Source organism: Plasmodium coatneyi, chromosome 4 (assembly GCF_001680005.1).
Source record: "Plasmodium coatneyi strain Hackeri chromosome 4, complete sequence".
Classification (NCBI taxonomy): Eukaryota; Apicomplexa; class Aconoidasida; order Haemosporida; family Plasmodiidae; genus Plasmodium; species Plasmodium coatneyi.
The window spans coordinates 654003-669381 of record NC_033559.1 but is presented as its reverse complement, the minus strand read 5'-3'; the positions used below and the strand labels follow the sequence as shown (position 1 = coordinate 669381).

General features: G+C 42.4%; 3 protein-coding genes across 3 annotated transcripts; 1 reads left to right on the top strand and 2 right to left on the bottom strand.

Annotated features, from left to right (window-relative positions):
• Nucleotides 1-6770, bottom strand: PCOAH_00007460 (Uncharacterized protein; the record flags this gene model as incomplete). The annotated part of the gene is made up of 2 exons (XM_020057556.1): nt 1-150; nt 390-6770. The coding sequence occupies 2 exons, from the start codon at nt 6768-6770 to the stop codon at nt 1-3; spliced, it is 6531 nt and encodes a 2176-aa protein (XP_019913022.1).
• Nucleotides 6771-8463: 1693 nt separating this feature from the next.
• PCOAH_00007450 (Ribosomal protein S18) lies at nt 8464-10020 on the top strand (the record flags this gene model as incomplete). Its single annotated transcript, XM_020057555.1, has 2 exons — nt 8464-8574; nt 8923-10020. 2 exons carry the CDS (start codon nt 8464-8466, stop codon nt 10018-10020), a joined length of 1209 nt encoding a protein of 402 aa, XP_019913115.1.
• Nucleotides 10021-11590: 1570 nt separating this feature from the next.
• On the bottom strand, nt 11591-13092 carry PCOAH_00007440 (Heat shock protein DnaJ; the record flags this gene model as incomplete). Its single annotated transcript, XM_020057554.1, has 4 exons — nt 11591-11941; nt 12089-12355; nt 12505-12606; nt 12987-13092. 4 exons carry the CDS (start codon nt 13090-13092, stop codon nt 11679-11681), a joined length of 738 nt encoding a protein of 245 aa, XP_019913214.1.
• Nucleotides 13093-15379: the final 2287 nt, after the last annotated feature.

The following is a 15379-nucleotide window of genomic DNA, read 5'->3' as shown; positions in this document are numbered from 1 at the left end:
TTAGTTCATCCTTTTGGAGAACTCCATTTGCAACAGGTCTAATCGTCGCCTTATCCGACGTGTTCTCGAGAGAAAGAACTTTATTTTGTAAATGTAAACTCTTCTCTTCCAGTAATTCTGTATGATTTCATTTTGGTTATAGCAGCCCCGCTGTGAAGAAGAGAAGAATGAAAAATTGAAATGGGGGAGCAGTGAAAAAGGGTGTGGGGGGGGTACACTACATTACATTTGTGTGAAGTTATTAAAATGAACACCTCAGTTGTGCTCCCCAAGGGGGAAAACACCATTCAACACGCTATTCCCGCGGCCTGGGAATCGCACTGATTTGTTGCTTTTTTTTCGTTTTGTTTTTGCTCCCCCTTTTTTTTGGGGGGGCCCTTCAAATTTACCTTAAATATGTGGAACAACTTTGTACTGAGGCAGCTTGGACAGATCCACTTACGGTCCGACTTCTCCTCTTCTGCTGCCCCTTTCGAGCATAAGCAGTAAGAATGCCATCCGTAAGTGCAACCAAAAAAATCACACATGATTAATTCGCCTCCATTCACGCACTTATAACACAAAACGTCGTGTTTGTAAAATATCAAGTGGTATATGTAGTCGCACAACAACTGAATGATTACACTCGAGTCAACAAAATAATGGTGAGTATCATATTTTGTTTCTTTTATTATATATTTCAAAAGATAACAAAAAAAAAAAATAAATCCTGTACAGTTTAATTTAATTTTTTGATATTTATTTATGTAGGTGATATTTTCCTCTACACTTTTGCTTGATGTGAACTTTTGACTTAAGAAATATTTCATGAATATGTTCAGTTCGCTTATTTTCCTATTCTGAGCATGTATGTGATTTATTTTCTCTTTTCTCATTGTAGCTAGCTGTATGTGTGCACTTTCTTTTTCGTTTTTTTTCTCTGAACTGTTCATATTTTTTTCGTATATTTTATGCTCCTCGGTTATTTTTTCTTCTTTTTTGCCTGAACCGTTCAGGTTGTCTTCATCAATTTGTATCCCCCCTCGAGTATAAGACGACACGTTGTGGGAAAATATCTCATCATGTGCTCCACAACTTGGAGGTTTATAGCCACTGTACGTCCAGCAGCTTGTCTCTTCGGGAAAAATACGACTTTTTACAATTTCCCATTTTTTTTCTTCACTCATTTGAGCATTCCGCTGATCAGTTATTTCTTCTTTTAAAAAGGGGAAGCCCGAACCAGCACTTGGCAAATTGTTGCTCCATTCGAAATGGTCCATAAGTACATCCTTTGCCGCTTCAATTTTAGCAAATAGCAACCTCTGGATAAAATGTCTAAAGTGGTGATACTTGCTCAACACGGATGATAAATATTGAGAAAGCATAAATTTTGATTTTAAAAAAACAGGCGCTATGTTTTTTTCTTTTATCGAATTTAATTCAGTTTGGTTGTAATTGTGGAAAATCACGTCGTTAAGTTTGATTATGTATTTGTCCACGTATAAGCTGAACTCGTCGTAGTTGCTGAGAGTTGTGCAGTGTTCGCTCCTTTCGTGTGTGTATAGCACATGTGGCCGGGGGATGCGTGAGCTAGTTAAGCAATTTCCTGGAGTGAAATTGGCTGGCCAAGAGACTGGCCATTTGAGGGGTAAATCCTCGGCGAAGTCTCCATCCCCTGGTGGGGAATCCATTTTGCGCTTAAGCATAACTGTGCGGGTTCCCCCTACAGTTATGCCACCCTCCTCTACGGTACCGTGGTTCTCCCTCGCTCCTCCTCCCATTTTATTCCCATCATTAGATTTGCAAATGGCACCACCCTTCAGATGGTCGAAAAATTTCAGAATATTTTTTAGCGAGTAGGACAAGAAGTCGTGTTCCCCCTTGAGGAGAGACAAAGGAATGTTAGAAATGTTCGCAGCATTGTCGTCCTCCGAAGAGCTTTCATAATCAGTGAGCGCTTCATCACTTCCATCGGTTATGTAAAAGCCAAGCAAATTATTTTTTATCTTGGGCAAAGGTATGTTGGTAAACGGGCAGGTATCTTGTGGGAAGAAAAAAACATCCGTATTGTATCGTTCCGTGTCGGTGCTTCCTAACTTCAATCCAATGTGTGCAATGTCTTCAGCTGCCCGTATGCCAGTGTCATAAGCTCCGTCTACACACTGGAAATAACTCTTAGACAAGTACTCCCCACAGAAGACGACCTTGGGATTATCAATCGGATGCGGAGCCCTCAAGTAAATTAAATCATTATCAGTGCAGTTGACATATGGATAGGCATACGAACCAAAGGAAAAATTATCATCCTGCCATTTGGTAATTAAATAATCAACGAGGATAGGTAGTTTCTTTCCAGTATTCTCGAACATTTTATGCAAAGTATACAAACACTCGTTTACTATGTAATGCTCCTTTTTAATATACCCATAGGTGCATGACCAGGGGGGGAAACAGTGCACTAAAATGCAGCCAATTTTTCCATAGGCATGCAAATTGAGGAACTGAAATTTTTGGTCAATACAGTTTAGCTGTAAGCTATCAAATGGCCAGTCAAAATCGAATGGATAAAATCGTAAAATTATTTTATTGTGGTTTCCCATTCTGTAGTTATTCAATGCTCTAACTTTCAGTGGGTGTAATTTCGGTTCAAATTGCAAATACGATTTTTTTTTTTTTTTTTTTTTGTCATTATTTGTTAAGCATCCAAGTGGCAAGGCAACAATTACATACTTGGCAAAGATGTTCACTTTGGCATAGTTGCAATTGGTGAGATTCGATGTGCCATGGAAATGATTGTTGATTTGCTTCTTCGACGTATCGTAGCTTTTGCACTGCACCATGACGTTGTAGTTTTTTTGCTTTTCCGCTGGCTGGCATCGATTTCGAAGAACTCCAAGGTTTGGACGTGTTTCTTCCCCAGTGTGCTGTCCATTGTGGGCAAAGTGTATTCCCTTCCCATCCTGGGGTGCGCCCTCACCATGTTGGTAGTTCCCATCCTGGGGACCCCCACCTGAAGGGAACTCCCCCTCTGTGTTAACCAATAGATGATCACCCTGCTGATCAGAGGCATCATTACCAAGGTTGTAGTTGCTACCCCAAAATGTATGATCCTCCTTTACGTGAACCACTTCAGCCACTGTATTGAGAAGAATTCTGTTCTGTACATCTTCAGACAAAAAATTTATGAGCCACTTCCAGCCGTCCAGGACTATCTGATCAGCACTAGTGGTATCCTTAAAACTGGTCACCTGAGGCATCTGCTCACATTTTCTAATTTTATTGTAATATTTAAAATTCTTTAAAATGTAATCATCGGTGCCATAGTTCGGACATACGTCAATATCCATGTAGGTGGAAAATGGAAGTCTACACATGGCTATGGATGTCTCCCTTAAATCACTTCCATAGCCATACCTGGACTGTAGCATAACCATTAATATTTTCCACTCTTCCAGGGAGAAGTTATCCTGGTGTATATTCATCTCTTCGAGAATCTCTTGTGTGCATTCGATTAATAGATCCCACATGCTTCTCCTTTGTCTGCCTTCCTTAAAGAGAAATGTTCTGCCTATATCCTTCTTAGGGCTTTGCGCGGTTGATTGGGATGCTTTTTTCACAATTCGATAGTACTCCTCCCCGTAGTCGTAGTAGTTTTCATAAATGATTGAATCCTTGTCATAGTTGTCTACACCGCTACCTGTCCATGTGATTTTCTTCTTCGAGCGGGAATCGCCCATCACTCTCATTCGCTTCGCTGTTTGTTCCTCCGCCATGTTCCTTTCTTGGGCATTCTGCTTCTCCCCATTGTTTGGCGCACAAGACGGCTCTAACCCTGATGGCTGCTGCTTCCCCTTTGCTTCACACCCATCTTGTGCCCCTTTTTGGGCCTGCACGGAGACGGAATGGTAGTCACTGTCCTTTCCCAAATGGTGGGTTACCCCCCCAGGGGAGTCCATACAGGAGGGATAATTATCGACAGTCGTATCGTGCATTTTATTATTTATAAACAGGGATGTTCTAATCTTCCTGGCAGCTCTAACCCTAATTTTATCACACAGTAAATTCATCCTATATATTTTAAAGCTCTTAATTTGTCTCCCATTTTCGTTATTGTACCAATAGGCATAGAAGGTGGATTCCCAGTTGTCCTTTCCACACACCAACGATATCTTCGGTTTTAATTTATTCGCCAGTTGAGTAACGGACTTGTCATAGCCTCTCCTCCTTCTTCTATCCTTACTGACGGAGAGTATTTTTAATTTTTTATGTTCACTTTTGGAGCATTTCTGCGGTGCATTAGAGGACGGACGGTGTTGGTCTCCGCAGGAGGAGTAGGTAGAAGAAGAATCGCCACTGAGGCAGCCGTCACTCAGGTACATATGCAGACATACATTTTCATCCATGTCTTTTAAAAAGTTTAACAAATCTTTTCTCGTTTTTTCCCATCCCTTCTGTTTGTATACGTAGCTATACAGGTGACATATATTATCAACGTTGTACTTCACCATGAAGAGAATATTTTTTCTGATTTTTTTTTTCTTTTCCTTTTTTTGCTTCCTCGTTTGGAAGTAGTTACCATCGCTGTATGAGTGGTAAGTGCATCTCGCCGGGGGATTGTTTCCACTTTGTTGGGGGGAGTGCCTCTCTCCTATGCCATCTCTGCCTTGCTGGTGGCATTCACTATGCGGGGAGATTTTTCCAAACCGTTCCATCAACTGGGAATACTTCTGCTTAAACAGGTTAACATTATTTGATAACCGTTTTTCCATTTCGTCCATTTTACTGGGGTCCAGAGGATCGACCTCTTTCTTCTCATCAGGTGGAACTTTAACTTTCACCCTTTTGTTATTTCTCCTATAATACATTTTTCTCCTTGCTTTTTTACTCTTCCCATTTGTTGCTTTATCTGTACCCATGGAGAGTGTCTCCTTCTTTGTGCAGTAGTTCTGTTCGTGTGTTTCACCCCCCTGATTTGAATGCATGTTATGGTCCTTTGGTATATCCGCATTTTCGCAACAGTGCAAATAATTAGCACCTAAATCTACCACCGTTTCGGGGAGCACGTTGTTATTTATTATTCTCTCTGGCAGAATGGTGGAATAGGCTCTTCCTCCAATTCGGTTCCTTCCTTCAATGACTAATATATCTGCATTACATTTGTTTAGGTAGTAGGAGGCAGCCAGTCCAGAGATTCCCGAGCCGATGATCAGGACATCCACATACAGGTTCTCCTGGTTACGTAAAATGGGGTAACCGTCTACCCCCCGGTTGATTATGTCTACTGGTTTTACCTGACCGAACAGGGAGATTTTTTTCCTTTCTTTTTTCTTAGCGTGGTTATTGCTTTTTTTCCCACTGTCATCACCGTCATCGCGGTCATCAGGATTGTCACCATCGCCTCCATCACCATCAGCGGCGCCCCCATTCTTCTTCCTGCTGCCGCTATTCCCTGCATGCTTGCTCGAAATGACCGCACTCGCCTTCTTCTCATCAGCTATCACATTGTTAGGAATCGATATGACGCTTTCTCTTTGAGCTCTGCCGCAGGAGTTGTCCTCTCTTCTTTGGTAATGCTCTTGAGAAGAGAAATTCCCCAACATGGGGGCGTCTCCCTCCGCTGCTCTCTCCACGTGGACGCTCATCAGTACATCATCCTTCTCGTACAGCTGGCCGACTTGGGGAAAGCCACTTCTCCCCTTCTCGATATATTTTTTTTCACCGCTAGGATCTGTTGGACCGATTTTCTTCTCCTCCCTTGGTGTGCTGTCAGAGGCAGCAACATTGGGAGATCCGAAGCGTGATGAGGTGCTCCTGGTGGAGGAGCTGCTCGCGGGGAGGATACTGGCTGAGGAGCGTTTCTCTGAGGGAGCCTTTACAGATGGATCTCGGAAAGAGGTACATTTCAAACTGATATCTACCGATTCTGTTCCCAACGAAGGGGTGTCCAGGTATGCGACGTCTTTTAAAGCCTTCTTGAGCGAGGCAGATTCTTGGGTCAGCTCATCATGCAGGGGGTTATCTCCAGCAGGTGTGTCACCCCTAAGAAAATCATCAGCAGGAGTACAACGCAACCGTTTCCCCTTGATGGCGTCGCCACCTCCAGGGGTCACCCCGGCTGAGGAATCTCGTATGTCTTCCCCCTCGTTAATCACGTCCTGGATACATTCACCCTGAGTAATCTTTTCATCGATCACCTTATTCGGGGCACCATAGTTGTGTTCCCCTTCCTTCTTATTCTCCCCCATCATATGATCCTCATAAAGAGCCCACATGTCCTTACTCCATATGCCATACTGAGAACGAATATGCCTCCCCACCATAACCTTGAACGATTTGTGCATCCAAAAAACTGCCTTCCTACTTGTTCTTACTTGTGTTTGTTTTTTCATCTTGGAAATATCATAGTATTTCTGTTTAGCTCTCTTATGCTCTAGTTTAAGTTCCTCATTTCTTTGTTTCCGCCTGTTCATCCTCCTGACCGTTCTTGCTCGCATCATCCTTCGGTACTTCCTTCGCCCCCACTCTTCCTTTTCGTCGTTCTTCGGCATTTCGCTATCGTCTAGCAATATGTACTCCTCTTCTGGGGAAGCCATTTTTTCATCGTCTGGAGCCCGCATCCCTTTATCATCCTTTGGTATTTCCCCCTTTTCGTCGCTGCAATTTTTCCACTGCCTCCGTTTCCTCACTTCCTTATTCCACCTCAGAATTTGTCGCGAACGAAGCCGTTGCAGTGGTTCATACGTCGGACGCAGCTCCCTCACCATTCTCGACTCCTTCCGTCTACTCGGCATGACTCCCAGTGCCCTGCGTGTTCATGAGGTATGAGGCTCCTTCAGCATGCACACAACAATCTAATAGTCCCTGGGTTTCAACAACACACCCTTCTGCCTCCTTAAGATGGGTAAAAAAATGTCGCTTCTTCAATGAGAAAAGAAAGAAAAAAAAAAGACACGGAAGACCAAATTGCGCAACTTATAGTTGCCATACGGAAAGACTCGCCAATTGTTTCTCCTCAAAAAGGTGGAGACTTTACGAAAAAAAAAAAAAAGTCATCTAATTTGCGTTACTTTTGCACTTTTATAGAAGTGCGCTACTTTGACGCATGGGACAAAACATGGATGAGGTGAATGCACCCACAGATGACAAGCATGTGAAGAGAGACTTCCAGCTGGGCATCCCAACTGGGTCCACTCCAGGACGGTTATCTTATGCAGATGTGTTAACCCTTCTTACCGAAGAGGAAGTACTTTTCCGTTTTCTCAGGGGAAGGCATCTTCCTTTCTTCCCCCCCTTTCTTACATACGTGTGGGTTCTTCACAATTGGTACGATTGGGAGTTACCACGTCGGTGTGTGTGTCACCTTGGCTTGTGAGATTTTAGAGGAGCAGCCGTACCTCTGCGGGGGGTTAAAATTGTCACGCGAAGTGGAGGAAAAAAAAAAAAAAAGAAGCAACACAATAAGATCACACATTGCACAGCAAATACATTACCCCAAGGGAGACAAACAAATTACAAAAAAAGAACAAACGTAACAAAGCCAATTGTACAATAGCAGTTATTATTTTACAGAGACACACTTGTATGACTACCCACTTCGACAGCATGCGCGTGCACACTAGGGTAATCCTTTCCCTCAAAAAAAGAACAAAAAAAAAAGGCACTCAAAATGAGAAGCGGAGTAGGACGGAAAAACACTTGCTGATTAATTGTTATGTTTCCCCTCCCACGGAGATAAAAACAAACTTGTGCATGGACTAGACTGAACTAGACTAAAGTAGTCTAGACTAGACTACGCCTAAATGTACACACTCGGGTGTTGACAAGGGGAAGGGAAGTGTAACACAACAAGATTGTATTACAGAACCAATCGTCGGATTTATACTAAAGGGGGGGTTAAAAAAAAAATTAAAATATAACTAGCCAAAAATATTTTTTATAAACTCATGTGCAAGGGCACGTACGGAAGAATGGTAATACAAATGGATGGATATCATGTATTAAAAAAAAAAAAAAAAAAAAGGCATGCTTAAATGTACATGATTTTTTAAAGGATAAATTTTCCATCGGGTGAAGAAGAAGAGCTCGCGGATGCTGGAGGTGTTATTTTACTCCTTCCTTGTTTTGTGCATTTTAATTGGAAAAGGGTACACTGGTATACGGTGAAATAGCAGTGATAAAACAAGCCCGTCCCAATCAGATCGCATCAGAAATGGACTCAGATGCACGCTGCGGCATGTGCATTGCCCAAAATGTTGGGCGAGAAATTCTGCCAGGGAGGCACGCACTGCACCTATCTGTGGAAAACTTTCCGGTGGGATAAAACGCGGCTTCTCATCTGGTGACACGGTTTGCGACGAACCTTAGCAGTTCTTCGTGAAAAAAAAAAAAAAAAAAAATGACCACGTGAGGGCGCACAGTGGGGAGATACTGATGCCACCCTGATGCCGCAAGGGGAAAGAAGAAGGAACGAACGGAAAGGCGAGGATGCGAATCGAACTATCGAAGAAGCGAGGACCCCTGCTGAACGAACAGGCGATAACGCCAGTCGAAGAATCGAAGAAGAGAGGACGCCTGTCGAACAAAAGCATACAGTTTGTATGTGCTGCTTGCCAAACGGGTTCGCCCCAATAGGGGGGAAAAGCTCCACCAGCCACAGCATAGCACTGGTAAGAAACGGCACGCTGTTGAATGGTTAGGCCTAGGGGGAATATGCTTTAAGGATGATCCGCTCCGTATTCAATTCAGCACGTCTCTCAGTGCGCTCATTCCACCCAGGTGTGTAACAATAAGTCAACTGGGGTAATATCTCTCACTGCCTTGCTACCCACAAGGTGAAGAATGGCCCCTACTAGGAAGATGCTTTCGCGGGGTGTCCTGCCTTGTATGCTGGTGCCAGGGGGACGCACTACGCGCAGGAGTGGAGGTATATTCCCCCTCTGCAAGCGACTCCACAGTGGAAGCAAGAATGTGAAGCAGGCCACGTCGAATGACGCGGTGAAGCCACTTAGTGCAACTACCCTGGAAGATATTAAGGTCTCCAAAGAAACGTCCAGCAACGCGCTATTCGACGAATGCCTAGAAGAAATCTACAGGAAGAAAAAGCAGGTGGACAAAAACAGCGTGGAGTATGATGTGTCTCCAGTGATAGAAGAGCTAAGCAGAGAAGAAATAAAATTGACTAGAGATATATTTAAAAGAATTGATGAAAAAAAAAAAAACATATCCCATTTGAATTATAAGGATATATATATAGATCCTTATTGGAATCCTTTCAAAGAAGTAACCGACATGAGGAGGGAAATCGTTTTTGAATTTAGTGAGTATACCAAAGTGGCTACCATGGTGGAGGTGAAAAAGCAAAGGCGCTCTATTAAGCGGTCCCTTAAGGAGCAGTACAGATTGTATAACCCCTACTCAGGGGAATATAGTGCCCACATCGGATTGGATAAGGATTCCAATTCGGGGGAATCAATTGTCTGTAATGACAAAAGTGAAAAGTATTGGAACCCAGGGGTTGATAGAAAGAAATTACTTAATTTGAGGTGCCCCTTTATATGGAGACACACTCATTTGTTACACCACTTCATTGGAGAAAATGGTCTCATTTTACCACGTAAAATAAATTTCACCACGAGGAAGCAGCAAATTCAAATTTTTAAAGCCATTTGTGTAGCCCGTAGGATGGCTCTCTACCCCTACGATAGGAAACCTGAGAAGGACGACCTCATCCCCCTCATGGATCCCCTGCAGATGCTGGCCGATGAGTTGATTCATCGGTATGTAGAGAAGAACGACTTGCGAGCTCAGGCTATGCTAAAGGTTATGATTAATAAGTACCCCTCTTTAAACTATTACAAGTATTTCTGCCACGAGTCGGGGGAAACCAAGTCAGGGGAAGCACAACCAGGAGAAGCGCAACATGGGGAAGGGCAACATAGGGAGGAACCTCCTGGAGACCCCCACATTTCGAAGATGCTGCGCAAGTATAAGGAGAACTACTATGAGGGGGCAATGCCTCCACAAGGGCAAACGAAACAGTAAACTTACATCGAAGCTTACCTTTAACGGTAGCATACTTATGCATGTGTGGCTCGCTTTTTAATGCAACACAGATTGGACACGCACAGCGGGTGGCAGTACAAAGAGGGATAATCCCCTATAAGGAGTGTTTTTTTTTTTTTTTTTTTTTTTTTAACCTGTCTAACAATTTGTCCCAACAAATATTTTTCCAAAATGGATTCTCCCTGCACCCTGCCGAACGTGCAACCGGGAAGATAACAACACTAGAGAGGGGAGAAGTAACCACCAAGCTTCTTCACCCCTTCGACTGAGTTATTTTACACTTTTTTTTTTTTTCGCATCATGTGTGAGTAACGTCTTATATCTTCGCATTTCGCGTTTAATTATTGTAACGTTTGGAATAAAAAAAAAAGAAAGGAATGTTTGATTGTGTGGTTGGAGCATTCATGCACGTACCCAACCGTTTATAAGTAGAGGATGAAGCATATAGAGGTGTCCGCCTGTGTGTGTGTGTTCATTCATATAGAATGCATGCACACCTGGGCGTTCACACAGTAATCAGGGTAAAATCCACTTCATTAAAATAAAAAAAAAAAAATTGATAATGGAAAAGAGCACAATTCGCAGGTGTTTTCTTCCCTTACCGCCATGAAAAAATGAAATAAAAAAAAAAAAAAAGGGGAGTAACGTAAGGGGGACCCACATCCAAGGAACAACTCCGATTACGCCCATATAAGCACATGTCTAACTGGCGTCACTCTTTTGGCGAATTGGTCTCACACACAAGTAGTGCCCCCTTGCGATGTGTAGCTGGTACATATGAATTTAAAAAAAAGAAAAAGGCTGTTTACCTTTAACATAATACAATGTGTACGTCAATATACCGCCGTCTGCGCGTGTCCACACATACGAGCATGTGACCCTTGGGGGAGGCACTGGCACAGGTATGTACGCAAGCATTTATAAATATAAATATATATATATATATATGTATGCCCGTGTACATGTATATATACACACCATTACACTGACGCGGTGGGCCTAATTCTTGCGCAGCTGTGCACACCTTCACATGACATAACATGGAACCATTCTATAAAAAAATGGAGGAGGAAATTAAAAAAAAAAAAATAAAATAAAAAAAATAACCGGTAAAAAATGTGCAATGCATGATGTGTAATAAATCAACATGTAAATTATTACCGCACAGTGTTGTACTTTTTTTTTTTTTATTCTTTTTTTTTTTTTTTTTTTTTTTTTTTTTCAAATTTAGAGTTGTAAGAAACATTTCGGAAAAGAAGCTTTAATGAGTAACATGGACAAGTGGCTAATTCTGGGTGGGTCATCTCTGGTAATGTTACTTACAGGCAACATATGCAACTGCGGAATAGAACGGATGTGTTCAGCGCAGGCGCACCTTTGCCACATCAAAAAGGAGTCGTGCACTTGCGCGCCGCTTCGGGTTTTACTCACATCCACGTTATGTTAATTATGTACACGTTGGGTGGATCAACCAGGGTGAAGAGATCATTCGGGAAGATATAACAAGTCCGGTGTTCATGAAAGGGATGAGTAGTTCATGATATGGAGATGTTTTGCCATTTTTCCGTTTTTTATTTATTTTTTTTTTTCATTTTTTTTTCCCTTCGAATGTTCCCTTCAGGGGGATAATTGACCTCTCATCTTTTGTTTCTTCTCATTTCGTGCGCTGGTAGTTGCCTGACGTTAACGTTGCCTCTTCCGTCTTCTTCACGCTCAGTCACGGTCCTCTCGATGGTCCCGTTGGGCAACGTCTTCACTGTCTCAATTCTTGTGACTCGCTTTCCGTTAACAATGGAGGTTGTCTTTGACGTGGACGTTTTTACAAATCGATTTTTAAATTTGCCTCCGTTGGACGTTGAGGTTTCTACGGACGTGAAGCTGGAGCCTCCATCCATGAAATCTGGTCAGAAAAAAAAAAAAAAAATGAACCATTGGTTATGCATATAGGAAGACACATGGGAATAAGAATTTCCTTGTCCATTTGTCCCATTGTTTTTTTTTTTTTTCCCCTTGTTTGGTGTGACCTGCCACCGCTTTGTGCACTTACTGTCAAAGTTGGATGAGCCAAAGGAGATGTTAAAGGAAGACCCAAAGAAGTTATCGAAAGGGTCATTGGATCTCCCCATTCTTCCTCTTCGACTGTCACCAAAGGAGGAACCCATGACTTCACTAAAAAAGGAATCATTCCCAAAAGGAGTGGAATCTCCAAAGAACATTTCAAATATCCTCTGCGCATCATTGAAACCGAAATTCTTGTGAAAGTTGGAAAATTCGTCATTCTCGTCCGGCATGTAATTCTCATCCGTTCCGTACACTGAAAGGGGGGAGAAGGAAGAGTTGTAAAGTAGGAAATATATGTGAGTTAGGGACACGGCCAAGCATGTTAACCCCCTCTGTTAATTCGAAAAAACGCACAAGGCAGCTTTACACATGGGCATTTTTTCCAACACTCAATTTCCTTACGATCATATTTTCTCCTTCTCTTGGGGTCGGACAGCACTTCGTAGGCCTCCGAAATTTGCTTGAACTTCTCGGTAGCCTCGGCCTTATTGTTTGGGTTCTTGTCTAGGGAAAAAAGAAAAACACAAAGAACATACACATTTTTTGGTTTAGCAGTCAGTTTATGAATCCCTTGGAGGGAGGCTGCATTTTTCACTTTTGTGGCCTAATCGATGTGATCAGCCTAGGCAACATACACGTGCACACATTTCACGCAAAATTGTTATAACATCGTGCGCCCAAAAATGGGAAAGCAGATAAAAGCAGCAAACGGGTGAACGCTTCCTCGTGAAGGAACTCACAGGGAGGTATTCTCCACATGCACAAAAATCACGTCACGCAGGAGGGGCCTACAAAAAAAGGCGTCCCTCAGAGAGTATTGCCAATCGGCTGTCACTCGTTTGTCCTTCGATTGCTATTTCACTGCCAGCCTCTTGTGGTCTTACCAGGGTGCCACTTCATGGCCAAGGTCCTATAGGACTTTTTAATTATGCTTAAGTCGGCATCTTGAGGAACCCCTAGAACTTCATAGTAATTCACGCGCTTTGACATTTTCGCCTGGAAGGGCAGCCTTCCCCCTTTTGAAAAATTTGAGTATGTAAAAAAAAAAAAAAAAAAGGAATAATCTTCCAGTGGTTCACTTGCACGTTATATATAAAGTATAATTATCCTTCGTATGAGGGTGGAGTGGCTATGCTCTTTTGGCATATATTCTTTTAGCATATGGAAAAAATATGTTCCTTCTGCGCATTTTTATATATTTTTTTTTCATGCGAGGGATTAACAAAACGGTTAATTATTCGTACGGCCACTCGTATGACTGTTCGCTTAATTATTTCACTTCGATTGTTTTCTTCTCTTCACGTGGTTTCGCATAAAAACTTGCCTTTCCCGTTTTTTCTTAATAAAATTAAAAGCGCATGTATAAGGATAAGCAAATGAGAATGAAGAGAAAATTACAATGCCCTACGTTCACTGGAAGGATTTTTTTTTTTTTTTTTTTTTCAATTTTCAAAATGGTGAATGGACTGACCATGTATTTACCAGTTGGAAAAAAATGGCAATATGGGGTAATGCGATTTAGCTGCGTTAAGAAAAAAAAAAAAAAAAAGTGAAAGCTAGGGGTATGTATGCAGGTTTGGCCATGTGCGGCACGTGGTATCCTCCGTGAGGACGTTCACGCTGCGCAAGTAATGCATAATATATGGATCGTGCGAAGGGCGCTGCTGCCTGGCCGATTTCATTTCCCCCCCTCCGCGTGTATATATATGTGTACACTTCACATATGCGTATGTACGTTCTTGTACGTAGGCGTATGCATGTAATCATTTGTACACGCTGTTCTTGGCATGCCCTCATGCATACTCGTACTGTCGATCGCGGTCCTCTCTTTTCACCCACGACTTAACCACGGCAGTGCCATGTGGCAAGTGTGTTACATTTCTCTGCATGCGGGCGGGGCAACAGGAAAAAGTGTACGCCAATGAGGAAGCGCAAAATGGTGATATAATGCCTATGCCTTCTCCATGTGTAAACCTTTTCCGCCCACCAAAAAATAAAAGGAAAAAAGTACTAAATAGGAACGAATAGGAACAAATAGGCGGCATGTATACGTATGCATTGTATGCCCATCCTATGTGTTTGCCTTCGTATATGCTCTCCCTTATTCACCTTATCAATTTTACCCTGCTAGGGGAATTGTTGAGGACACTATACATGCAAAAGTGGGACTATCATTTTTGTAAAGCCGCAATGGTTCTCACTGTACGATGTTCCTCCAAAGATGTTCTTTTCGCCTCCCATCATTGGAACAATGAAATAAAAAAAAAAAAAAAAAAAAAAGGGGGACAATTCGAAGTTGTAAAAGGTCCAGGGAGATGTTTATCCCCCTGGTAAATTTCCCCAAGTTAAGTGGTAAAAGTAGAAAGTATTTTTCACATGGAATATCTAAATGGAGATTTCCTTGGGGATGTAAAAAACTGGTGGTCCATTCGAGGACCTTTCCATTTTGGGGCGATGTCCAACGGGTGCAGAGCGAAAAAAAGTGGGCTTAAAAAAAGGCAAACGTGAGGGACCTAGTCACGCAGAGTAGCCCTACATGTATTCACCGATGAGTAATTTTTCCATCGGCTGGTGAACCACTTAGCAACCGCACAGATACCTTCCCTTATGAGGTTCCCCTTACCCATCTTCACACCACACCTAGCGCCCCTGCGAATCGAACAGAACCACTACCCCCCATTGGAAAAACAAAGTAACGTTCCAACAAGCTGCATTCTTTTTTTTCTCTCTCTCTCTTCTTCTCTTTTATCGTTTGGTAAAAAAAAAAGGATTTTAAAAAGATCACACCTTTTGTATGCACGGATGAAGGTGCGGGCAAAAAGGAAAAAGATAAAAAGGGATCTGCATGTAAGGGAAAACATATGTTTGTGTATGAATAGGTATGTGCTTGCGGCGCACTGGAAATTGTCCATTCAGCCCAGAGGAACCCGTTCGTTGGGGGAGCAGTTGCACATGCGCAGTACACTGAACAGTACGTGCCTTTTTTTTTTTTTTTTTTATGTTGTAGCAAAAAAAAAGGAGCGCACGGTATGCTACTGCACCCCTATCCCATGTACGTACACACGTACAACTGAACAAGCCAAAAAATTTGCCTCACCCTTTCAAGTACATATTTTTTATAAAGTGCTTATTTTATTATTATTTTTTTTTTTCTCTTGTATGATCGAAGGGTACAATTCACGCTGATGAGGAAGGAGGGGCTGCTTTGTATGTGCATGTATGTAAGGTTCCCCAAGCAGATTCCCCTTTCCAGTGGGAAGGACTAATCCCAACAGGG